The 17,573-nt window shown below is 43.9% G+C and overlaps 1 protein-coding gene across 1 annotated transcript in view; it reads right to left on the reverse strand.

Annotated features, from left to right (window-relative positions):
- LOC119341561 (probable potassium transporter 13) overlaps window positions 1-5,022 on the reverse strand; it is an 8,764-nt gene extending 3,742 nt beyond the window's left edge. The window contains exons 1-7 of the mRNA XM_037613435.1: window positions 4,699-5,022; window positions 3,282-3,513; window positions 2,360-2,608; window positions 2,177-2,227; window positions 1,834-2,094; window positions 1,711-1,763; window positions 1,462-1,576 (exon numbers count right to left, since the gene is read on the reverse strand). Coding sequence (XP_037469332.1) covers window positions 1,462-1,576; window positions 1,711-1,763; window positions 1,834-2,094; window positions 2,177-2,227; window positions 2,360-2,608; window positions 3,282-3,513; window positions 4,699-4,746 — 1,009 coding nt within the window. The 5' untranslated portion in view covers window positions 4,747-5,022. The remainder of the gene's footprint in view (window positions 1-1,461; window positions 1,577-1,710; window positions 1,764-1,833; window positions 2,095-2,176; window positions 2,228-2,359; window positions 2,609-3,281; window positions 3,514-4,698) is intronic.
- Between the last annotated feature and the right edge of the window lie 12,551 nt (window positions 5,023-17,573).

Raw genomic sequence — 17,573 nt, forward strand, 5'->3', positions numbered from 1 at the left:
CCCCCCACCCTCTCTCCTCACACCCTGTATTTCGCGGTATGGGCCTGGGCCTTTTTCTCTTCTAACCAAATCAGCCAAGTCAGCTCATTCATAACTTAAAAAAGGGGCAGCACGGTGCATGTAACTCTCGCTTGCGCAGAGTCCGGGGAAGGGTCCGACCACTTTAGGTCTATAGTTCGCAGTCTTTTCCTACATTTCTGTAAGAGGCTATTTTCATGATTTGAACTAGTGACCTCATGGTCACAAGGCAGCAACTTTACTTCAGCTCGTTCGTAACTTACGTAAGAAATTTTATGTGGGTGTAGCAAAGCTCGTGACCCTACCTAGGGTAAATTCTATATGTAGTATGCCGATCAATTATTACTAGTGACACATTTTTGGTAGTGTGGTGTTAGGGTTAGTGAGCCTAATGCTAAGGGTTGTGAACGTTTCCTCGTCCAAAGCTGACACAATTGGTGCGTTGGGTGGTAGGGGGTTTCTCAAAAAATAGGGGTCGGTAAGGAGCGGTGGCATGCTCGAAAGTTGACTTTGTTGTTGCGTCGGGTAGCTAGGGATTGTCTCTCTCTAGGTAATAGGGGTCGGTAAAGGGCGGTGCCCAACTCCAAATCTGATGTCCTTGCTATATCGGGTAGTAGGGGTTTCTATCTAGATAATAGGGTCATTAAGGAGTTGTGCCCTACTTCAAAGCTGATGATGATGTAGCGTCACATAGCGGTCTTTTTTCCACTCTAGACATTAGGGGCCGGTAAGGTAGAAGATGGTTGTCATCATAATTGGTGTATACCAGTCTTGCCTTCAGTGCTTGAATGAAGCAATGAGAGTATTGTGTGGTTGCATGAGTACCACGGCGGTGTGAAAACACTTGATATTGCCTTCACTTGATAGATCTACTAATGGCAACGTACGTGTGCCAATCCCTTATAGAAGGAGTAGCCCTGGAGCTCCAACTTTGGGGGAAAACCATGGTTTAGCCTTCGTTGATTGGACCCATCAGTGTCACATATGAGAATTGCCCTCATGAAGGTGTTGTCCCGGAGCAATGATTTCCACGTCGCCACACTAGATCTAGTATCTCGTGCCAACGTATGACCTTTCATTCTCCCCGGCGACACGGTTACGCTGGAAGAATAAGAAGCAAGCCACCACAAGCAGGTGGTGGTATTTTCGTCGAAGCTAACCCAACGAAATATTTCGTTTGTCATAGTTTCCCTTTTGTAGGCATGACTGTTTTGATGTTGTTAGCAGATTATGGTTATGTACATCATACGATGTAGAAGCAAGGAGGCATATCTTCGTTCCCCGCAAAAAAAAAGGAGGCATACCTTCCTTTTATCCACAAAGAAATGAGTACACCACGATAATGGTAACATATATGTCTTTTTTGGGTAAAAAAAATGATGATAGCAAAATGAAATGGAATTCTTGCATCAAAATATGCCGAACCATTAATTGGCACCTCACCTGGAAGAGCTTTGTAAAAGCTGCTCTGGAGATCCTCCCTATGTTTCGACAGGTAGGCGGCCTCCCCCATGTAGGCCAGAACTAAGCAAGGATACACAACTATCGTGAACCCGAGCTGCCATGACAAAGCAACGAAACAAATCATAGTAAAATAGTGTTCAAAAAAAGAATCACAGCAAAGATGCTTTCAGACACTCAAATGAATGAAAAAGGCCATGCCCATTTTATACTAGATAATGGGGAACTTACCCTCAGTGAAAGCTTCGAGAAATGCCCGAGGTCAGCAAACATTGCTTCAGCACCTGGAATTCCGTAGCCGTAAGTAATCATGATTCGTCCTGGAGGATAAAGAAAATGTGTGATGAAAGCAACCTGTGATGCAGAGTACGATCCCTCCCAGCGAGCTCCACCCGTCCCTGCCGGCCTTCCTGAAGAAGTTGTATATGTAGTACGGGGACAGCGCGCGGACGACGGTCGGGTTCCACCTGAAAATGTTGTAGATCCCGATGCCGCCGATGCAGGCGAGCCAGGAGAGCAGGATCGGCGCGAAGAGGAACCCGACGCGGCGCGTCCCGTAGTGCTGCAGCGCGAAGAGCCCCACCAGCACGACGCACGCGAGCAGCACCGTGTAATCTGCAACCCAGAATTCCAGAATCATCGATCAGTTGCACTTGCACCTTCAGAAAGACAGCGTCCCAGCTGGGTGCGTGCTTACTTTCATGTAGCTCCGGGAACTTGATCCTGAGGCCGGAGACTGCTGACAGCACTGCAGAAAATCATGTACTAGATCTGGTGAGCATTCAGAAGTAAGTTTCAGGACTGACATACAAGTTGAGGCAAGAGCATTTTGCTGGGTGCAAGAGATCAACATGGTTTCATGATTCACAATTAAGCTCACCTGACATGGTCGGGGTGAGGACGCCGTCGCCGATGACCATGCTGGTGCCCATGAGGACGAACAGCAGCAGCACGACGCGCAGCGAGTGGTGCTTCTCGAAGAACCCTCTGATGGCCAGGCTGCTCCGCGTCTCCTTGCAGGGCTCGTCCTGGTTGTAGGACGACACGGAGCCGTGGCCGGCGTGCAAGCTGTTGAGAAGCCCCATCCTGGAGCGCCTGCACATCAGGGAGTACAGTGCGAACGTGCCACCTGCGCATCACATTTTATTTTGCCAAAAAATATGTATCAAATACTTGCACAGAAATACCTACTCCCGCAATCCATCCATATTAATTAGTTGTATTTGTAATAATCCAGTGATAATTAATATGGATTGGAGATAGTATTAAATTTACATTGTGAATGAGTATCCCGGCAGCAAAAGCATGCGTGTTTCTTTTTTCACGTAATTAATGAAAAAACATTCCCTTGTCACAAGCATGCCTATTTGCTACCCAGGGGCGGAGCCTTGTGGTGACCAAACCGGGCCATGGCCCATCCTTTTCTTTGGATTTTCTTTCAGGATTTGGTGTAGATGTGGCCCAATGACAAAAGATGGCCCACTGAGCAAGCTATTGGCATGTTTTTGGTTTTGTTTTACGCTCCGCCACTTCCTCCTTTTCAAAAAAAAAACACATTTTTAGGTAGGTAATGAAAAAGAACTCCTCCAACCCGAACACGTGTACTACGCACACGCAGTTAGCCGGTCATGTCATTATCACGGTGAACATACATCCAGATGCACATTGCGCATAGCAACAAATCGATGCAACGTTGTAGAACCCGCGCGATGACATGTTAGAGCAAACGTTCGCGCCGTATAACTCCCGATAATTTTTGATAGTGGAAGAGAGAACTCGAGTCCCGACACGAACACGCCTACCTTCTCCGTTGTCGTCTGCGCCGAGGACGAGGATGATGTACTTGAGGAGCGGTACGAGGGTGAGGCTCCAGAAAACCAACGATAGCACGCCGAGGATCTCTTCATCCTCCTCGTGGAGACGCAACTTCCCGGAGAAGGTGTTCTTGTACACGTAGACGGGTGATATGCAAAGGTCGCCGTAAACGATGCCGAAGCTCTGGTACGCCAGCAGAAGCGTTCCTTTTTGCCATCCCTGCGTAGTTACAGATAGATAAGGACATGTTTAATCAATCAATTAATTACCAAAAAAGTTATTACCAAGCAACTTGAGTTATGAATGAATATGTGTACTCGGTTGAAATCATGGGTCAAAATAGTTGAAACTGAAACCAAGCTAGAAAGGGAAGCCTTAAATGGGTAGGGAGAACGTAGCTTCACCTCAGACAGGGAAGTCTGAGCTAAGACCAAACCGATGTGTCCATTTTGACATAAATGGTGATCTGATCTGACAGGGAAACGAAACCTTTGGTTGTGGCAAGCGACATATGCTTCCAAGAAATAGACATGGACCGGGGACTAGACAAGGCTGATTTAGACACAAGAAGGAAGTGCTTACTTTACTATGTAGAAGTAGAATCTATGCATGGCATGCCAACTAATTCCTTCTCAGAATAACTACTCCAGAATTCAGGAGTAGACCTGGTAGGTTTTGAAGTCCAAATTTAGAAATATTTCAGCTGCAACTGTGATCCATGAAATTAAGTTAAATTCATCTATTTTGGTTTGCATTTGGTCAAAGAAAAAATATCTAATATTTTATTTGGAAATTTATGTACTATCGAAATGACTGAAATATTTTGACCGAAAGGTAAGTATTTCATTGTCAACTGATTGAAACTCAATGAATTTTATCGGCATCTCACTGAAAGTGAAAACCATGGAACCATCAAAAAACAGCTCCCGTAAAATATCCCCGATCAGAGCATTAATTCCTCAAGGAACCCAGTGCAAAATCTAGATGATCCCTGGCCTAGCTAGTAATTACAAGCAGACAGATTTTCCATGTACAGTAAAAGTAACTTCACAAGTGAGAAAGGAGGAGCCATGCACGCCGCAAACATTTTTCCTTTCTTGGAGGAGGAGCCATGCTGATGCTGGGAACTAGACAGAGTATATATCTATCCTTTCTCCAGATACACACACCTTTCTCTCTGTGTGTGAATATACTCGAGAAAATAATTAAATAGGGACTGCACTAGAGCTACAGGATAGAAGAAAAAAAGAAGATCCAAGCAAGAGCAAGCGGTGGGAGTATTCCAGGAACAAGGCCCCGAGAAAATGCAATTGATTGAGCAACTCAACACCAGGCACACGAGAACAAACGAATTAATTAGCCAAGAACTCTCAATAAATCTAGGAAGGAGTCGAGCGTACTTACCCAGGAAGTCTTCTTCCTCGGCTGCACGGTGGCGCCCTCCACATCCATCGCGAATACCCGCCGCTCCTGCCGGCGTCTGCGGCCTAAACCCGGCGGCCGGGAGACGGGCCAAGAATCCCGCGGTTCTCCGGTGGTCGACCGGCTGGCCGGCCTTGCTCGCCCACGGTTAGATGGCGGGATGGTGCGGATCGGTCCGGCCCCTTGGTTAATTTCTGCGTGGGCTGGAGGTTTGTTGGCCGATCTGTCCGTGTGTGCAAGTGCAACCACTGGGTGATGCGACGGAGGTAGAAGGAGAGAGGGAGAGTGGGAGACTGAGGGAGGAAGGAGAGAAGCAGTTAAGGCGGAGGGAAAACGTGGATGGCTTCACAAAAAGATGAGGGCTGGAGAGAGAAGGCGCCAAATGCTTAGGACCTCTTTTTTTTTCCTCCTCTCCCTCGCACAGTCGCGCGTGTGCATGACGCACGCGTGAACAGATTTGTGTATTTGTACTTGACTGCCCGAGGTCCGTTTCCAAGAGTAGAAAAAATGTTTGGCAAAATTGTGGTGATTCTGGCACATCAGTCGTATCCAGCCGTTATAGAGATGTTTGACAGAGAAATGGGTTAATTACATTCGGGTATTTTCCCCTGTCAGCCATGGATTTGTAAGAAAAGAAACTGATTCCGGTGGTGGAAGTCCTTGAAAATTGACGGACCGAATATAATTCAAATCTTGACTTTGGATTTAAAACCCCGGTGTAATGTGAATTTCTTTTGAAGGAAAATCTGGTTCAACTTCAGCATGTCGTTTATTATGCATTGTCTACATAAGAACTCAGTGCCACCGTCCAGGCTCCGCGCCCAGCCGCCCAGTCCGTAACAGTCATGTTTCTAAATCTGTTCACATATGGTTTTCCATTCCCCGTTTCTTAAATTCTGATTGCACTGGATTCATTACTCATTAGGGTTTGTTGTGCTTATATTGGTTGCTTCAATTGAAGTGTCCGATTATAATTGGCAAAATGTAATTTTCATTGTAGAAGTGTTGAAGAATGATATTCTGCATGGAAACAACTAATTAGGAGTTGCTTCTCTTTTTTGGAAATATGTTGCAAGGATGGATATTCTGCATGTGTTGTATTTCAAAAACAAATTAGGATATGGACCTCACCCTGTTTCAAAATCCTAGATTCACCACTGCTTAGTACCCGCTAAATTTCTAAAATGAGATGTAACAGTTCAGTGTTTTGGTTCTTCTTCCATTGCTTTTGTCTTGCAAAAAGTTTCTTCCCTTTGATTTTTTTTGCAACCCTGTCTTTGATGTAGCAAGCAACAACCTATATCCGATATATAGATATGTCCATTTTGTATCTGTAACTTCTTTCAACCTCGCCGACGATGGCATGAGATATATACGTGACATATAATAAATTCAGAACTAGTGTTATTCTTAATGTTACAGATACACATTGCGTCATTGACTATGCTTCGTCCGACCATGGAGGTACTACCTCCGTCCGGGTTTATTGGGGCCCTTCATATTTTCGGTCAAACATTGACAATATATAGACTACTAAAATATAAAATGTATGCTATAAAAGATTATACTGTTCGATTTGTATTTGAAAGAGCTTTTTGACAATATAATTTTTGTTACATATAGTTTACATTTTGTTAGTTAATTTTTTAAGTCAAACTGTAGCCCAAAATAAAAAGGGCATAATAAACCCGGACGGAGGGAGTAGAAGACTACATTATTGTGTCATCGACTATGCTTCGTCCGACCATGGAGATAGAAGACTACATTTAATGGTCTTGTCCAATGTTCATCCATGTCTAAGCATTAAATCTTGACATCCAGACCCGTTCACATTGGTCTATCCAATGTTCCTACATACTCATGGGTGGCATATTCATAACTTCAAGAAACAACTAATGCATATTATTGCTAAAGGCACACCCATTGCTTCACACAAGCACACATTAGAAGTATACATGTACATCGAAGCCGAAAAACTGACCTACTATGTGCATTTAAAGCTTACTTTTATGAGATAGTATCTATAAATGATAAGATGGATATATTTCATCACTATCTAACAAAAATCTTTATGGGATATGCCTTGCAAACGAAGGAGATATCTTTCACAACTAAATTTGTGTCTTACAAATTTTATATTATCCCACACTATAGAACAACATCTGGACCTAGGTCGTGGACCACCAATGCACAAACACTAGTTCAAGTCCACAAGTCTTGTATATTTTCTACTGAACTGCACCCACAATTCTAAATGAAAGGAGTGGGATTAAAGAAGAATTTTCCTACCCGTGAAAAGACTTTCAAGATAAAGAGACATCACCTTGCCTATGAGATATTCGTGCTAGCTTTCCTGCCTAGTAAGTGAAATCATGTCCTCACGATTCACCACTTCGGCAAAAAAGTCTTTTTATATGAAAACATGACATGATAAATATTTCATATAGACATCCCCACCCCCTAGCTAGGAGGAAGCTTGATATGCACTCATGTACGAGTAGATGAACGAGAGCATATGTTGCTTGATATTGAAAATCAGTATACCTCCACTTCCGTGTAAACCCCAAATGAGGAAGTACTAGCTACTGAAGATTAGCTCATGGAATCATCACAATGAAATCGCACATTACATGAAGTAATCAATTAAATGGTATTAGATTGTAAAGCAGCATGCGATGAAGAATACTTCTCAATATGAAAGCACACTGCGTGAAATATTGAAGTTCCTATGAAATCACTTGTTCCAAACATAATGAATCACTCTGTGCCCCAAGTCTTAAAGGGAAAGAAGATTAGAATTCTTAGTGTAGTCGTATGTTTTTATTATCCTCTCCCAATTGGACCGATAAATATGAAAAAAATAGATTACTTTATTAGGAGCTTCCACAAGTTTTATAGAGTAGTCTACCGGTCATATCCATAGTGATTTTGTAAATAAATATATTTCTTGGCTAGCAACGGGTTATTTGACTTTACTATTTTCTATGTTCTTTCAATTGGCATTGGGTTGTTGCAATGGCTAGACTCCACCAAAGTCTTAGCTCCCTATATCTCTTTCTCACATAGCACACAATGTTACACCCCCTTAACAGCGACAATCATGACAACAAATAGGTAAAAGCCAGGATTGACTGGAAAAAAGTCCCATGGTTGATTCTTGATGACCCAAAAGTGGACAAAAGGAGGGGTGGTCAACCCCAGAAAATTGGCTTAACACCTCCATGAGTAAAATATGTATAACTATCAACATGTTTGATCTTCACATGGATTATTTTTAAGTTTACTATCTTTATAGCTTATGTTATTGATAAAGTTTGCAGTTGCAGTTCAACTATGCTAGAAATTAACATGAATGGACCAAAGCAGGACTCCTTATTTAACCTTTTACATGTTCTTCATGGATTGAGCGTTTGTCATGCCATGTATATCTAATGTGCATTATTAACTATGACATTCAATTCCAAAATTGTAAATTTATGGATATGTGAGTATGCCAGATGAGGATAAAAGTCAATATTTTGACTAGGTTGATCCTACTCAGCACACAACCAATTTGGTGAGTTCTCCATGAATTGTCTATGTCTAACAACCGCATAATAGTTGACCCTTTTGGAGCTGATTTCCCCCTTATTAACAAATGCATATGAATCTAAACATCCATTTAAGTAGTATTCTAACATCATAGAAAATCCTTATTTATAATGGATATTTCTCATTTCATATATTTCAACCAAGTAATAGGTAAATATTATCTTTACTATTATTGGGGAGTCTGCGGTCGTGATGGTAGGTTTGATGTTTGTATGTTCGTCCATCTCCTCTTCTTACAAAGCCACGTCTTTCAGTTCAATCAAATCAAATCAAATCTTAGCAAGACCTCAACTAATTCAAAATTTTCCTTTCTTTCCCTTACCCTTGCCCAAATCAAATCAAATCTTACCAAAATCTCAATTAAATCAAAACATTCCTTGCCTTCAGTAACCATACTCAAATCAAATTAAATCTTACCAAAATCTAGAATATGATGGATGTGAGGTATGTTGAACCACAAGACTATGCCCCCGTTGCAACGCAAGGACAATTAGCTAGTTGCATATGAATGCCTAGTTTGATTTAGTTTGTGACGGCCATATTTCCATAAATATTGGTATGAGAAATACTAAGATCTAAATCACCTAAAATAGACAAGGATGGATGTAGAAACAAACCTTTTTCGAAAAGGGGCGCTTTATTACTTAAAAAGTTTAAGCATTACACCCGACCTTTGCATAACTAAGATGCACACAGCCAAACAGAGTCCTCTTGTACAAAGAAAAAATAAAAGGCGGAATACAAAGAAACATGTAGAGTCTGTATAACGCCTAAAGCGAAGGTGGGTCAATCCTAAGATCATGCTGCCACCCATGTTGGGTAAAAGTATCCCTCGCTGTATCCTCCAATCGTGTACACACCTCCGTAAATAGGTCTCAATTCTCCACGCGTTGTAGGGAGGACCATAAATGAAGAGTCCCGGTACATCTGTAGATAACTGGCATTAGAGAAGTACTTTTATCGCTAAAACTCTTATCATTTCTACATAGCCAAAGCGACCAAATAATGACAAGCGCTCCCAACCAAAGAAGAGTTCTGAACATGTGATCAATCTCATGTAACCAGTTGCCAAATACATTAGCAACACTACAAGGAGGATACAAGCCAGAAGCTATCTGGATGACTAACCATATAGACCGAGCCAATTTGCATTGGAAGAATAAATATTTTATTGTCTCGTCATGATGACAAAAAACACATTGCGGATTTTTTTCGATAAAGGGATTTTCATTGAATTGAAATATCGAGTTGATACAACCGCATCAAAGATCACCCGGCCTCTGCATAGCTAGATGCACACAGCCAAAGTTTCAAAGTACTAGAAGCCAAAATAAAAAGGCAAAAAACGCCAGCAGTAGCGAAAAAAGATAAAAGAGGCCTAAGGTGATGCCGGTCCAATCCGAAGGTCACACCGCCATCCATGGGGGTAAAAAATGTCCCTGACCGAGCACTCCAACCGGGGTAGAAGCCATCATAAAAATGTCTCTGTCCTCCGGCCTCTGCAGGATAGACCACATACGGAGCCATCGCGAGCATATATGAATTACCTGCATAGGAGATGAAACACTTTTATGATTAAAAACAATATCATTCCTGGTGAGCCACAACGCCCAACATAAGGCAGCCGCCCCCGCAAGAATGTGCTTAGACAATTGTTTATCTATTCCCCTCAACCAATTGCCGAACATATTTCGTACGCTGCGTGGAGGATATAGATTCGAAGCAATTTGGACTATTGCCCATACCGATCTAGCAAACTTGCAATCAAAAAATAGGTGTTTAATCGATTCATTATGATTGCAGAAAACACATTTTTTTGTAGCCTTGCCAGTTTTGTCAAGCTAGATTGTCCCTAGTTAAGATAACTCCTTTGTTGAGAAACCATAGGAAAATTTTCACTTTTAGAGGAATCTTAAGCTTCCACAATTTTCTATTATCAGATGGAACCTCGTTATGAACCAATGCATCATACATGGATTTAACCAAAAATCTTCCATTCAGATGCAGGTTCCATTTAAAGATGTCCGATTCAGCCGACAGTTGGACAGCTCCCAAACGAGTCAGCAAATCGTTCCATGCAGTCAGACGAGGTCCAGAAATCGTTCTGCGAAAAGAAATATACGGGTGTTCTTGTCCCAATACCTGCTTAATCGTGACAAACTTATGTCTAACTATCCGATATATGCTTGGGTATTGCACATTTAGAGGAGTAGTCCCGAGCCAGGTGTCTTCCCAGAATCGAATCTGGGAGCCGTCCCTAACCGAGAAAGTGCCAAATTGGAAAAAGAATTCTTTAGCTTTCATAACCCCACTCCAAAAATGAGAGTCACCTGGTTTCCAGTAGACCTGGGAGATTGCTTTGGACCCAACATATTTATTACGAATGATCTCCTGCCAAACACCATCCTCAGTGAGTAATCTGTTACCCATTTGCTGAGCAATGCAATGTTTTTGATCTCAAGATCCTGGATTCTGAGTCCCCCTTGGCTTTTAGGACGACATAATATATTCCACCTAGCCAAGCGATATTTCTTTTTTTCATTGTCACTCTGCCAAAAAACCCTTGATCTAAAATAATCAAGGCATTGGAGAACACCTTTTGGCAGATGAAAATAAGATAGCATGTAAAGGACCATGTTGGTAAGAACCGAGTTGATTAGAACTAGTCGGCCCCCATAGGACAAGAGTTTGGCCTTCCAGCTCGCCAACCGTTTCTCCAGTCTCTCTTCAACATGTTTCCATTCAGCGATTGTCAAACGCCGATAATGAATAGGAATACCTAGATATCGAATCAGAAATTGGCCTAGTTGGCATCCAAAAATATCAGCATATTCTTGTGAAGTTTCTGCGGCTTCGCCAAAGCAGAAAAGTTCACTCTTATGAAAGTTTATCTTAAGGCCAGAAAGATCCTCAAAAGCACATAATAACAATTTGAGGTTTCTAGCCTTTTCTAGGTCGTGATTCAAAAACAAAATGGTGTCATCCGCATACTGTAAGATTGACAGGCCTCCTTCTACTAGATGAGGAATGACCCCGGTGATTTGACCAGGTAGCTTGGCCCTCTCAATGAGAGTAAGTAGCATATCAGCCACGATGTTGAAAAGGATAGGTGATGCGGGGTCACCTTGGCGTAGCCCCTTCCTAGTCTGGAAATAATTGCCTACGTCATTGTTCACCTTGATAGCCACGCTACCTCCAGACACAAAGTTCTCAACCCATCGGCACCAAGTATCGGAAAACCCTTTCATACGAAGAGTTTGAAGCAAAAAAGGCCACTTCACCTTATCATAAGCTTTCTCGAAGTCAATCTTAAAGATGACCCCATTCAACTTTTTACGATGGAGCTCATGAACAGTTTCATGTAGGACAGCAACACCGTCTAAGATGTTCCGTCCTTGCATGAAAGCTGTTTGTGTTGGTTTGACTACATGGTCTGCGACCCCATTCAGCCGGTTAGTCGCGACCTTGGTGAAAATTTTAAAGCTCACGTTTAATAAGAAAATCGGTCTATATTGTTGAATCCGATTGGCATCCTTTATCTTTGGTAAAAGGATAATTTCACCAAAATTGAGTCTGGAGATGTCTAGTCTATGAGCATGCAGTTCATTAAACAATTGAACCAGGTCAGACTTTAACATATCCCAAAAAAATTGATAAAACTCCGCCGGAAAATCATCTGGTCCCGGAGATTTGTTATGTTTCATTTGAAAAATCACAGTTCGTATTTCCTCCTCAGTGAAAGCAGAGGTTAGGAATTCATTTTCCGCAGCGGAAACTTGCTGGATGTCATGACAAATAGACTCATCCATCTCCAGCGTAGTTTCCGAGGAAGGACCAAACAAGTCTTTATAGTATTTTGTAATAAAGTCCTTGAGCGGAGCGTCCCCCTCAATGCGACCCTCGTCCTGATCAAGGGTGAATATTCGTTTCTTTCTATGTCTGCCATTGGCTAACATTTGAAAGTACTTCGTGTTATCATCCCCAAGTACCAACGAGTCGTTCTTGCATCGTTGGTACCATTTGATTTCCTCTTCGCTTAAGAGACGGGCTAGATGCTCATTGAGATGACTTTTTTGCTCAATCTCAGCCGCAGATAGAAGCCTCACCTCCGCGATCTTATCTAAGGAGTCGATCAAGACAGATAGTCGCAACTTCTTTTTCTTATAAATCCCAGCGGTGTGTTTAGCCCATTCGCGGAGGAATTGGCGCAATGCACGAATGCGATTATTCCAACGTTGAATTGGTGTATCACCCCGTGTTGGGCGTTGCCACACCTTTTTAACCAATTCAGGGAAACCTCTCTAGTGAGCCACCCCAGTTCAAATTTAAACTGATGGCCGTTCGAAGTGGGTGCTGCTTGACCAAAATCAGTAAGCAATGGAGCATGATCCGATAAGGCCTCAATTCTCTCCAAAGCCCGCACTGATGCTAATGGATATTTAAATTCCCAGTCTGTGGTGACTAGCACCCGATCAAGTTTTTCGAACGTCGGGATAGATCTATTATTGGCCCAGGTAAATTGGCGCCCCGAGAGAGAGAGAGTTCCCGCAAATCAAGACTGTCAATGACAGCATTAAAAAGAAACGGTCATCGAGTGTCGAACCTATCATTGTTTTTATCCTGCTGGTATCGCAAAATATTGAAGTCCCCCCCAAGTAGCATGGGGTGAGGATTTTCTCTGCAGGTATTGACAAGTTCTTTGAGGAAGGCCGCTTTAAATTCATCTTGAGCAGCACCATATACGGCAACCAAGCTCCAAATGAAATTATCGGATTTGTTTCTAAGGTGGAATTTAATATGATACTCCCCCTTTAAAGTTAAAAGAAGTTCCAAGTAAGTGGAATGTATTCCTAAAAGAATACCTCCGGACCTCCCTGAAGGCGGCAGGATATGCCATTCGTAATCTTTGCCACATGAAAAATGGTCCAAATCACGCGTTGGAAAGTCACCCTTACTACACTCAGAGATTGCCACGAAGTCGAGGGCATGATCCCTAACACAATCGGAAATATGTTTGTACTTAGCCAAGTCACCAAGACCTCTGCTATTCCAAAACATTCCTTTCATGGAGAAACTTTATTACGTTTGGATACTTTGGTCTTCTTCTTAGGGCGACCCTTTTTACTACCAGAGTTAGACGTGTTCTTAGTACCGATGCAACGAGCTCACAAAGCATCGTATCACGCATGGTATGTTCAAAGTCTACCTCTGTAGTATCATTGACCAGATGAGAGAGGAGTCTGCCTTCATGGTTGGCATCGGACTCCTCATCCTCCTCATCTGATACTAGTGGATCCACCGTCCGAAGCGTTCTAGGAGCAACCGTAAGCCAGTCGAACTCCATTTGCTTAAGAGCTTTAACTGAGAAATCAACTACTGCATCATTTCTACCTAATGAAATACCAAGGCTAGCAATATTTGAAGACATTTTGGCTTTATCAAAAGATAGAAATGATTTGCAAGGAGACGTACCATCAAAGTCGAGGTTCCGCGCTGCCGTTCTACGCATGGCCCTCTGCATGGAATCCTCATCAGTGGCAGAGGCCCCATCAGCCCCCACAACATGGCGGCCGCTACGTCTAGGCGGTGAAGTAGTAAACTCCGAAGCAACCCGCATCCCAGAGGGCCGGAAAGGTGGTGTAGACGGCTCCGGCGTAGCAGCGGGAGACCTAGAACACTGCAGCTCATCCTCAATAACAGCGATACAAGGAGCAGCCTCCTCATCCCGCGGCGGCGACGCAGGAGACAGCGCCGGCCCCGTCGACGCTGCAGGAGACCGTGAAAGCTGCAGCTCATCCTCCATGACAGCGTTCGTAGGAGCAGCCTCCTCGTACTGTGACGGCGGCGCAGGAGACAGCGCCCGAAGCGTCGCCAAGGCCATGTCATGATCTGCACGCACCGCCGGGGAGAAAATCACATCCCGACGACCAGAAGACCGAGAAGAAACCGATGTCGGTGTCGTCAGATGCTCCAAAGAAGCCTCCCACGGTGATCCCATCGCCAAGGGCGCCGCAGGCCCATCAACCCATGTCCGAATAGCTGACATGGGCGAAGCATCCGGTTGAGGTGGTGGATGCGGTGCAGAGCTGGCAAGCGAGGGAGGGTTCTGGGGCGGCACGAGCTCCGTTGCCGCTGGCGGGTCCCCCGACAAAGGCCGCGATGCCAAGCATGGATGTGTACTAGCAGGAACGGTCGTGGAAGAGGTGATTTGCATCGGAACCACTCCTCCCAAGGAAGATGATGCCGCCGTGTTAGCTGACGACGAAGACGCTTTCGGCCTCTTGCTCTTGTCATCAGCCCTTGAAGTGTCCTCTCGATCATGCTCCTTGTCCCCTTCCGTATCATCGCCATGCTCCCAAACGCGAGGCACAAAATCAGCATCCACACGGAAATCATCATCTTCCAGAGTGTACCGGAATTCATAGCCCTTCTTCTGAACAACCACATCCGATGAGAGGGAGTTGACAGGGCTCATCTTAAAAGCATCAAGATTAAGCACGCCAACCTGAATCCTCACAATACCACGGCGGCGCAAGCAAAGGAGGTCGACGTCAAGAGTGGCGCCAATAACAGAGCCAACTGCCCAGAGACCCAAGAAATGCCGGAGAGCGTGAGGAACTCCGTGTACATGCACCCAAACTGGAATAAGCTCAAAACGATTCGGAATCTCCTCGGAATGACAAGCCTTGGACTCCAAAGTGACATTATGCGATTTGATGAAGACCGTGAAACCAGTAACTCCCAGGAGCACCTCATCACTGGGAAAAGACATGATAAAAGCATTCTGGCCATGAGGGATAGCCTCCCACGTCCACTGTTGCTGATATTGAGCGATCTTAGCAACCTCCGCCTCCACAATGCTCGAAGAGATAGAGCCTCCCGAGATCGAAACAAGAGCCGTTGGGGAGGATTGTGGTGTGAGGTCTGCCCTGCAAACATTGTCAGGCATCTGAAAGAAGGCCATGCTCTCAGTCCCATAGCCACAAAGCATCACCGTCGGCTTCGGCATCTTGAGAGCTGGACACCGCCGAGTAGTCATCGGATGGTTCGCCTTGTTACAGATGAAACAATACTGCTGTGTTTCACAATCTGAAGCCACATGTCCGGCCGACTGACACTTGGTACACCATAACTTGGTCATTACCGTGTTCACCCCGGGAGCAGGTGCCACCTGAGCCACATCATGTTGTTGTTGAGCCGGTGCCATAAGAGGAGCAGCAGTCACAAGAGGCCCCGAGACAAAAGCCGGAGCACCTTGTACGCCATGATAAGGCAAGGTGGGTGGAGCAGCGATGATCGGGGCGTTTCCCGCACGGTTCTTAGGCCGATTTCCTTTTCCTCCCTTCGGTTTCCTAGGACGGATATTCCCTGTCTGAACTCCGGCCGCCGAGTTTGCCAGACCAGCTTTAAAGGCCATTGGCTGGACAACAGTGGGGTGACCATGGCTCTGTTGCAAGAAAGGGCCGTCTGGTTGGTATGAGTACACCGGCGCCATTTGCTGCATGTACCCCGGCGGCGCATGATACATCGGTTGCTGCTGAAAGAACTGTTGTGGCATTTGATACATCTGTTGTTGCTGCTGCCCCGGTGCTGGAGTCTGTTGGGGAAGGTTCCGCATGACACTTTGAGCGAAGGAAGAAGGGATCACCGGGGGGAACACCCCAGGTGCGAAGCCAGGGGCGCCACCAGACGAGGAGGCGTCCGAGGGCATCGGCGCGGCGGCTGCAGGTCGGACCTGCCCAGAGCCCGGCGGCACGGACGCGTCGCGACCCATCCCCGAGCAGACGGCAGCCACGAAGGATCGAGGAAGATTAGGGTTTCTGCGAGGAGTGTCCCTGTTCCACATATGAAACAACCAAGCAACGAATATCCATGCCAATTCCTCTTGATAAGATTATCTTTAGTAAGAATGACTCTGCGACGAATATACCATGCAAATATTTTATTCTTAAGAGGTATCTTTATTTTTCAGATCTTCTTGTTATTAATTATCAATTGGCACCTCAGACTGAATTAACGCTCTATACATAGACTCCACTGAGAATTGTCCATTCCGATGTAGGTTCCATCAAAATACATCAGACCCATGTGACCCATGTAGAAACAAACCTGAAAGCACAACCATTTGTCAGAGCATTATTCATGACCTATTTTTCAATAAAGCGGTAGGGGCATTTCATCATACATTAGGTTCTCGTCCATAAGCTTAGCTCAAAAACGCGTGTAATCCCAAGGAAGATGATTGTATTGATTGTATGTCATTGTCCTGTCCGCTTCTCACATGACTTGGTGTTGAAGACTCCACTATTATCACATCTCTTAGTGAAAGCATGTAATTCTTTTCATGACTAGGGCTTGGAGAAAAAAAACGTGTCTTGTCGAAGTCACGCCAATGACGCAAGTGCAATGATGAACTAAGAATGAGAAGACGCAAAGGAACTAGAAGGACTTCTGGATGTTCTAACCGCACATACGCATACACAAAGATTTTGAAACTCGTTGGTGGTCTACCTGTATGGTTCTTAATTATAGTAGTTCCCTTTTTTAATATGTGTCCCACATGGACTATAATGTTTATATTGAACTTGTTTACTTACTCATAACTAATCATGCCACCAAATGTTTGTTAATTTTTACTTTCCATGTAGCTGTAACATTTTACATTACAAAATACATACAAGTATTATTTTGAGATATCAAAAGTATCTTCTTTTTACAATGGACTTTGACCCTCAACCTACGAGATGTGATAACGAGCATAAATATAATCTGAATAATCTGAATAATCTGAATAATCTGAATTAATCTGAATAAGGACATACACAACACACCATATATATTTAAATATAATCTGAATAATCTGAATTAATCTGAATTAATTTATGCTCGTTATTTACTATAGTGTGTTGTGTGTGTCCTTATTCAGATTACACTTAAATATATATGTGATAACTCAGAAGAGTGTTCTAGAGAGTATAACTCGACAAAGGTTTGTAGAGTACAAAAATATAAGTTTAGGCGTAATTAGGGATACAGAAGTACACATTCACATCATCACATGCCCAGGCAGTACATATGCTAGTACAGAACGCGGTAAAGCACACAAGCAAAACTGTGAAACAGGAAGGAAAATGAGCGAAACCAGGAGAAAAATGAAAACAAAAAACAAATTTCCCCCTGACAAACCATCCTCCTGGGCGGAGTTCACCGCGTCCAGTTGCTTGCTCCACGTTCTAACCTTACTGCAGGTTTTTTTTTCTTTTTTT

Source organism: Triticum dicoccoides, chromosome 7B (assembly GCF_002162155.2).
Source record: "Triticum dicoccoides isolate Atlit2015 ecotype Zavitan chromosome 7B, WEW_v2.0, whole genome shotgun sequence".
Classification (NCBI taxonomy): domain Eukaryota; kingdom Viridiplantae; phylum Streptophyta; class Magnoliopsida; order Poales; family Poaceae; genus Triticum; species Triticum dicoccoides.